This window comes from Artemia franciscana, chromosome 3 (assembly GCF_032884065.1).
Source record: "Artemia franciscana chromosome 3, ASM3288406v1, whole genome shotgun sequence".
NCBI lineage: Eukaryota > Metazoa > Arthropoda > Branchiopoda > Anostraca > Artemiidae > Artemia > Artemia franciscana.
The window spans coordinates 40,430,858-40,440,857 of NC_088865.1; the positions used below are offsets into that span (position 1 = coordinate 40,430,858).

The 10,000-nt window shown below is 32.5% G+C and overlaps 1 protein-coding gene across 1 annotated transcript in view; it reads right to left on the reverse strand.

Annotated features, from left to right (window-relative positions):
- Window positions 1-1,468: 1,468 nt before the first annotated feature.
- Window positions 1,469-10,000, reverse strand: part of LOC136025537 (melanotransferrin-like) — a 29,459-nt gene continuing 20,927 nt past the window's right edge. The window contains exon 3 of the mRNA XM_065701566.1: window positions 1,469-1,642. Coding sequence (XP_065557638.1) covers window positions 1,469-1,642 — 174 coding nt within the window. The remainder of the gene's footprint in view (window positions 1,643-10,000) is intronic.

Sequence of the window (10,000 nt, forward strand, 5' to 3'; positions counted from 1 at the left end):
TAAAATGAAGAATTAATATCTCTCTGAGAACACTTTCCCGTAGGAGAGCACAAACAATAGCTTGGTATCTAATAGAACAACATCTAGCTTACAAGACTGTCCCGGTAGAATGTATAAGCCAGTTTATTGTTGTAAAACCAGTGAGATGGCAGAACTCTTTGAAATGCAGAAGTCAATCAATATTGAAAAAACCAACCAAGTATTAGAGAGTAAGGGCGGACACAGGGTGGAGGGGTTAGCCTCCCCCATCTCCCATAAAAAAAATCAAAGTTCGAGTCCCGCCGAAGGAAGAAGTTTCTATAAATGCTGCCGTTATTGCTTTTAGAAATATCAAACCTTTTATTTTCCTTTAAAATTATCTTCAATTAAGCTTTGACCGTAATTTTAATTAATTTCCTCTCTACATGTCTCCGGGTCCTGTCAGGCGGAAATTGACACTATTAAGTCTGTTCACTTTTAAAAAAAATCCTCATCTGGTAATAAAACGCAATTGTAATGTCATAAACCAATTTTAGCTATTAGATCATTACCATTCTCTATTTATTTGTCAGAGAAAATTATTATGTTACCATGGGAGTTTTATGATAAGCAAGGTAATATTTTGCCAGAAATTCAATCTTGATAGAATTCGGTCCAGGCGCTTCTCCATTGAGCGTCTAATTTTGTTCTTACAAACTTCTGAATACAAATACAGAAGAGAGAATAATGAGGATTTTTTTCCTTTTTTTCCCAAGACAGTGAACGAACAAAACCTATTTGAATATTTCGGCCTAATATCTAAGGCCGTCTTCAGCAAAAAAATAATAAAAAATAACACAAAAAAAAACACTTGCAATAAAAGTTTTTGGTTAAAGATCCGTTTGTATACAAATAGGTTTTGTCCATTCACTATCTTCGGAAAAAAAGGAAAAAAACCCTCATTATTCTCTCTTCTGTAATTGTATTATGGAAAGGCAGTGTGGTCTTCGTCATTATAAACATCTAAATATATTTTCATTTTACTGTATTAACATTTCGAAAAAATTTACTCATCGTTATCATTTAGGTTATCATATTATATTAGGACAAAAACGATGAAAAGAAAAAAATTATGTCCAAAATCACATTCAGAAATAGTTTTACAATGGAAAAACAAAACAAGAAAAAATCAATAATTTTTTCACTAAATAAAACACAGTATACATAGTATGACAAATAAAAAAATAAAAGGGAAAAAACTAAAGAAAAATTCTATTATAGGGAGTTCCAAAAAGACCGTTTGTGACCTGGTGTGGCCGGAAATTGCGACCATGATCTTTATTTAACAAAACTATACAAGTACAGGACAAACGAAATGCCGTAAAGAGTAAGTTTCTTTGTTTCCTTTATCCGTTTTTTTTAAAGTTCTTTTCATTAGGCTGCGCAATGGCGCTGTCTAAGCAAAGAACGACGTTGGCACACTGCATTTTTTTTTTATTAAATGGAGATATTAGTAAAATTGTTTACATAACGATGAATTAATATAATTACCATTTGACATTTCCTGGGCAATGGGAAGCAAGCTGTGATACCGACCACCAATATAGATGTCACCAGGATCCATTGACGTTACATCAACAACGTTGGAATCCAAATATTGCATACATTCGGCTTTACTGAATGCCTAAATAGAGACGAAACTATTTATTTAAAAGTCACATATTTATAAAGGAAATTTTATTAAAAACAATACATCCTAAATTCGCCCTCAACCATTTCACCATTACTAACGACGAGGAAGCAAAAGCTGCACATTTTCGGTGGCAGCATATGTAAGCTTATAGGCGACAAAACTTACGCCACGATACGATTTGAATAGGGAAGACAATCGCTTCTCGGGAAAATATCCTCTTTAATATCAGATCGTACTCATATACCTAGCCAAAGAAAGGATTTTCATACACCCAGTACTAAAGCCTTTAATATCTTTTTAAATAGCAGAATATTTCATATTCAACATTCCGAGAGAGAGAGAGAGAGAGAGAGAGAGAGAGGAGAGAGAGAGAGAGAGAGAGAGAGAGAGAGAGAGAGAGAGAGAGAGAGAGAGAGAGAGAGAGAGAGAGAGAGTCAGAGAGAGAGAGAGAGAGATGGAAATGTTTTAGGAATGATGAGGGGTGCCAGAGGGCCAGTAACAGTGCGGCACGGTGGCGTGACTTGACATGATGTATTGCGGCGGGTCGGCTTGCTAAAACGCAAATCAATGGATAAAGCTTATTTTTAACCAAAAAATATCTGGAAAATGTCTTAGGAATGATGAGGGATGCCTGAAGGTGTCGTGTGCCAGTAATAGTGTGGCAAGCTGGCGTGAATTGACATGATGTATTACAGAGGGTTGGCCTGCTAAAACCTAAAATTAATGGATTTAAAGCTGCATTTTTAACAAGAAAATATTTGGAACATGTCTTAGGAATGATGACAGATGCCAGTGGGTACCAGAGGGGCAGTAATAGTGTGGCACGGTGGCGTGAATCAACATGTTGTATCACGGAAGGGTGGTTTGCAAAAACATGAGCCAAAGGATTTAAAGCATGATTTTAACGTAACAATATCTGGAAAATGTCTTAAGAATGATATGATCAGGGGTGCCAGAGTACCAGTCATAGTATGGCACATGATGTGAAATGCCATGGTATAAAACAGAGTGTTTCCTTGCAAAAACACGAACCAATGAATTTAAAGCATAATTTTAACAGGAAAATAGCTGAAAACGCCTTAGGAATGATGACGGGTATCAGAGGGTGTCGTGTGCCATCCAAGGTTTGCCACGGAGGCGTGAATTGCCATGGAGGGTACCTCGTTGGGACGGATTGCTAAAACACAAATCAATGGTTTTAACGCATATTTTTATCATGAAAATATATGAAAAATGCCTTTGCAGTGATAAAGGGTGCCAAAGGGTGCTGTGTGCCATCCTTAGTTTGTCAGTGACACGAATTGCTTGGACTAGCATGCTCTAAAGCTTAAAGTTAAGCTGGGGTGTTAAATGAATTGCTTCGGCGGAGGGGAACAGAAATATAGCATTCGAAGAAACATGGCATTATCATTAAAAGCTCTCAAAATAGCTTTTAATGTGGGTTAAATTTGCCTTTAATAATAACCACCACCACCCCCCCCTGAATTGCTTGCTAGAGTGGGCCAGCCACATATTTTCACGTGGGGTGATCATGCATAGTCTTGGTTCAAAGAAACATGGCATTTTCATTAATATCTCCCAGAAATAACCGAATGCAAAAATATCTCTTTTTTCTTGCAGGTGCGTCTAATAGAACAATAGAAATAATGTATTTTCATTAAGACCTCCCGGAAATATTTCTTAATATGACTTAAATTTGCCACTAATAACAACCCTCCACACCTCCCTCCCTGGAATTGGTTTCTAAGGCCCCCGCCTTTCTTTAATTCACGCTTGTTATTGCTTATATTTAATCCTATATCAGGTTTTTTCACGTCTTGTTTTTCCGTTTGTTGAGTTTCAATTGCTTTTTCTGTGATTTCATGATTTATACTGTTTTTGTTTTTATTAAAACTTGCAGATTTCTTGTTCCAGGATGAATCTTCAATACGTAATCATTTACGCAATGAAACATCTATAGCCAATGCTATGTAAAATCTCACTGGTTCAATAGCCAATTTGACCTGTCTATATAACGTTAGAAAACAAATAACGCTGTAACAGACAGGTGCGCTTAATAAATCAAAAATCAATGGCATTGGCCTGCTTGCGTGCTATCATACAGACAGGGTGGGAAACATGCAAACCATTTAATCATTCTAGAAAGTGGGACAGGGTTCGTGCGTGGAGAAGGTTATTACGTGGAAAAGTATTCCCAGAATAATATCATTAGAAAGGGTTTCTTAATCCAGGTGTCTAGTGATCCATTCCGTTGAGGAGAAATCTCTTTCGAATCCTATCCAGACAATAATCTTTGAATTATAAAGGTTCCCTAAGAAAAAACATATCAAAAGAAATTGAAATCTCTTAAAGTATTATGCAACATCCCACGTGTCCATCGTCATTACGTAACAACCCAAGTGTGTGCCCCGCCAGTTACAAACGAGGAATTCCCCGCGCCCTAAAGAAACAAGTCTTGTGACATTGCGCCATCCTTAACAAAAGTAAACATTCCCCTATTACATAACAACCAAAGAAACCTTGGGAAACGTCTTGAGAAAAAAAACGTCTTAAAAACATCTTGAAATGTCTTGAAAAACATCTTGAAATGTCTTGAAAAACGCCTTGAAGAAAAAATGCCTTAAAAACGTCTTGAAGAAACATGTCTTAAAAAACTTGTTGAAGAAAAATGCCTTAAAAAATGTCTTGAAAAACGTCTTAAAAACGTCCTGAAGAAAAATGTCTTAAAAGAAGTCTTGAAATGTCTTGAAACGTCTGTAAAAACGCCTTGAAGAAAAGTGTCTAGAAATTTAAAAAAAAAACATTCTCTATTACGTAACAACCAAAAAATCTCGAAGAAGACACCCCCAATACGTAACTACCAAAAGGAAAGAAACCCTATCACGTAACATAATGGTGCATATAACGTTACGGGTGCGCTATAGTATTACGTAAGATCCAGGTGCGCGTAGTAACGTCTTGAGGGACTAGTAGCTCCAATAGCATACCCCCTATCTGTCTGCTTAAAAGCAGCGAGGGGATACTACTCATTTGAAAGCTATTGCTTATATATACTTGCTTTTTATCAGTTTCTGCCATCCGTAAGTACCATAAAGCACTAAAATGACACTTTTGGTGCCACTTCTTAAGCTGAAAAGTTTGGAAATATAAAACGGCACCATTGCAATAGTTTTGGTCCAAAACCCTTAACTCAATGGACAAGAGCCCCTCACGTATACTACCCCTCCCAGGCCCCTTAGTAAGTCTCATTAGTCCATTGGGAGAATTCACTATCAAACTCTTTAACACGGTCAGTCGATGATGAGGCTCGCGAAATCATTTTTTAAATATCGAATGTTCTTTAGAGAAAGAAATTCATAGAAGAACAAATAATTGAATCTCGAAATTCCAAGTGACTACTCCTTGACGTACCCCCTCCCCTCCTCATGTTCACAAAAGTTCAGCTTCACCAAATATAGTTTAATTCTCTCACTCTTTATAATAGACACTTTTATTAACTCAATGTTTTATAATAGCCAATTGCAAACGTATTTGCTGAATGAAGTCCAATAACTATACTTTTGGTGATGACAGCACTCGCCAAAGTCTTTGGGAAAGGGCTTTAAGTTACACAACTGGGCCCTACAAGAACAAATGGATTGAATTCGATCATCAGCCGCCGTAGTTCAGTTACTAGCGTCCTAGACTTTGAATCAGAATGGCAAGGGTTCAGTTCCTTAATAAGGCATATTTTATTTCAATCATGGTTTTGCGCCTTATTTTTCATCTGATTCACTATTTTGTTAATTTCTTTGTGAATTGCGAAATGTTCCATACACTATTTATGGAACAAATTACACCCCAGACCCCAATCCCTTACCACTTAGGGGCTGGAGAAGTGTAGGCATGTTGTTCTGGAACCACTCAAAGTTGCATCTTCAAAGAAGGATTACTCGTTATATTTATTTACTCATACAAAACTATTTGCAATATATATAGAGCAATCATAGCACTAAGAACCTATTTGCATTTTTTTTTTTTGCGATATTTTTCGGTTTGTCAGGTTACTTTCCAACTTTTTTTCTGTTCATTGCTATTCCAGACCTGTATGTTTAATGTTTTTTGGTGTTTATCAGAGGGGGGAGGGGAGACGTTTAGTGAAACAAGTTAGACATACCAAGATTTTGCTTAGGTTCTGAAAACCTTAAAAATCTTCTTTAGAAAAATAGTAGCTTTCCTAACTGTCCGGGTTGCCCACCTTCGAAAATCGTGTACAACATTTTTAGTAGCATAGATTTCTCGGTATTATTTGAAAAACAATCACAAATTACTAGCGTTTTCCTGAAAACACAAGACAATATAGTTTTGGCACAGTAATAGTAAACTATTTAAGAAGACTTTTTACAGTATAAAAACAAAGCATTTTAGGGGCATTTCATGATTATTTTGTAGGTGAGTTCGAAGTGAAACAATCATGATAGTATTAGGAATATAGACTAGCTTTAGAATTTGTATCATAGCTAGAAGTTCACTGCTGTATAGAGAGAATAACCCGATTTCCAGAGTTCATATTTTGGCTCATTTGATCTTCATTTCGAGTAATACTAAAGCGTATCTTACAATTTAAGGTTGTATATTACTCACTATTGGTAGCTGGCAAGACCAAAATGTTACCTGATTAATCAGTCCAATATTTATGTATGCTGTTCAATGACTGCGGTTATTAAAAAAAATATTTAAGTTCATGTTTATAATTTTTATGATAATTTTATTTTTATACGGAAAGTTACTGATTTCAAAACTGGTGTAAGACTATGAACAGCTTTATAGATTAGTTTGTGTTCTCAGGCTACGTACTCACTTTTGACTCCCAAATCAACATTCCTGTTTTTAATGCTTGCCTCTTGCGTTTTCAGTAAAGCGTTAGTTCTCTATAATCCTAGAAACACAGGGAAATATAATTAGGTGGTTTATTTGCACTAGTTTTATTGATTGAACACCCACTCCAGAAAAAGTCCCTGGCGGTGCCCATGATGTCACACAGGCAAAACATCCCAATTAGAGGGGAGCTATCACCCAGTAACCTCTATATTACAGGTTTAATCCTAAAACGTACTCAGGAGCGAAGGGAGGACGGATATTAATTTCTACCGATCCCCTTTTCACCCCAGTTGATTTATCTGAAGGGTCACAGAGTTAGAAAATTTGGGCATAAAAATACATTTTTAAGGCATTAGGCCCCCCCCCCGCAAAAGAGCATAAAGATCCATCGGCCTTCTTTCATATTAGCTGATGCGCGATTCTATATCATTGTACATAATTTTATTGAGCCTCAAACGAACCAACATAGTAAACTGAAGCTTTAAATAAATATTTATATCAACCGTTTATTTTGACCAAGGTCATTCCTAGGAACGAATGCCCTACTGCAAAGCCTTACTGCCTCGGAAACTGAGAAGCTCAAAGAATTTTTTTGATAATTTGAAATTGATCGGCTATCTCAGGATTTTCATTCGATAGCCTTTTCTCCCTTTTTCGGATGAAATTGTTGATTTGTGCCACACAATGGGAAAATGCACGAATTTGATGTGTCACAAACTTTTTTGCGACTAAAAAGGGCACTGCAACTTTCAATATTCGGTCGAATGAGCCTTTTCCCAATTTCCTAGAAATCTCCAAAAACACGAAATATATATATATATATATATATATATATATATATATATATATATATAATATATATATATATATATATATATATATATATATATATATATATATATATATATATATATATATATATATATATATATATATATATAATATATATATATATATATATATATATATATATATATATATATATATATATATATATATATATATATATAATATATATGTATATATATATATATATATATATATATATATATATTATATATATCTATATATATAAAAATAAGTTGTCTGTCTGTGGATGGATCAGGTGACGTCACCTGAAAAAACTGGATCAGGTGACGTCAAAACTGAAAAAACTAAAAAAAGGCAAAAACTACAAAAAAAACTAAAAACTAATAAAAAAAATAAAAAGCTAAAAAACTAAAAAAACTAAAAAAAGGCTAAAACTACAAAAAAAACTAAAAACTAATAAAAAAGCTAAAAAACTAAAAAAACTAAAAAAAGGCAAAAACTACAAAAAAACTAAAAACTAATAAAAAAAATAAAAAAGCTAAAAAACTAAAAAAACTAAAAAAACTAAAAAAAGGTAAAAAAACTAAAAAAACTAAAAACTAAAAAAAAACTAAAAAAAAAGGAAAAAACTGAAAAATAAGCTAAAATAAAGGTAAAAACCAATAAAAAACTAAAAAAAAAACTGAAAAAACTAAAAAAAGGCAAAAACTACAAAAAAAAACTAAAAACTAATAAAAAAAGTAAAAAAGCTAAAAAACTAAAAAAACTAAAAAAAACTAAAAAAAGGTAAAAAACTAAAAAAAAATAAAAAATAAAAAAACTGAAAAATAAGCTAAAATAAAGGTAAAAACCAATAAAAAACTAAAAAGAAAAAAAGGAAAAAACTAAAAAAAATTTTCATCTAAAAAACTAAAAAAAACTAAAAAAGGTAAAAACTAAAAGAACTAAAAAAGAAAAAAATAAATGACAAAACTCAAAGAGAAAGCGACCAGGACAAAAGGAATGTTCGATTAGCAATCAACAAAGCACCGGGACACAGGGAGTATAAATGACGACCAGGACATAAGTAAAAAAAAAAAACTATCTATATATATAAAAATAAGTTGTCTGTGGATCTGTGGATCGTGGATCAGGTGACGTCACCTGAAAAAACTGGATCAGGTGACGTCAAAACTGAAAAAACTAAAAAAAGGCAAAAACTACAAAAAAAACTAAAAACTAATAAAAAAGCTAAAAAACTAAAAAAACTAAAAAAAAAGGCAAAAACTACAAAAAAAACTAAAAACTAATAAAAAAAATAAAAAAGCTAAAAAACTAAAAAAACTAAAAAAACTAAAAAAAGGTAAAAAACTAAAAAAACTAAAAACTAAAAAAAACAAAAAAAAAGGAAAAAACTGAAAAATAAGCTAAAATAAAGGTAAAAACCAATAAAAAACTAAAAAAAAACTGAAAAAACTAAAAAAAAGGCGAAAACTACAAAAAAACTAAAAACTAATAAAAAAAAGTAAAAAAGCTAAAAAACTAAAAAAACTAAAAAAACTAAAAAAACTAAAAAAAGGTAAAAAACTAAAAAAAATAAAAAATAAAAAAAAACTAAAAAAAAAGGAAAAAACTGAAAAATAAGCTAACATAAAGGTAAAAACCAATAAAAAACTAAAAAGAAAAAAAGGAAAAAACTAAAAAAAATTTTCATCTAAAAAACTAAAAAAAACTAAAAAAGGTAAAAACTAAAAGAACTAAAAAAGAAAAAAATAAATGACGACACTCAAAGAGAAAGCGACCAGGACAAAAGGAATGTTCGATTAGCAATCAACAAAGCACCGGGACACAGGGAGTATAAATGACGACCAGGACATAAGTAAAAAAAAAAAATTAAAATGACGACCGGGACAAAAAAACTAAAAAGAAAAAAAAACTAAAAACTAATAAAAAAACTAAAAAATCTAAAAATCTAAATAAGCTAAAAAAGAAAAAAAAAGGAAAAAAATAAAGGAGAAAAACAAAACTAAAAAACGAATGTATATACAGACCGGGACACCGGGATACAAATGACGACCGGGACACAGGGAATATAAATGACGACCGGGACACAGGGACACAACTACAACGGGGACACCGGGGGAAACAGGGGGATGTAAATGACGACCGGGACACCGGGACAGGGAATGGTCGATTAGCAATCACCATCAACAAAGCTCAAGGGCAATCATTAGAATCATGAGGTATAGATCTGAATACAGATTGTTTTCCCATGGACCATTATATGTTGCATGTTCAAGAGTCGGTAAACCTGACAATCTATTTATATGCAAAGACAATGGGACAGCAAAGAATGTTGTATATTCGCAAGTTTTACGTAGTTAAAACCATATATATATATATATATATATATATATATATATATATATATATATATATATATATATATATATATATATATATATATATATATATATATATATATATATATATATATATATATATATATATATATATATATATATATATATATATATATATATATATATATATATATATATATATATATATATATATATATATATATATATATATATATCTATCTATATTCACAGGTGGGACATAGGGACACAACTACAATGGCGCGTAACTATTATGGCGCGTAACGACTTACGCGCGCGGGGGGGCTTGGGGGGGGCG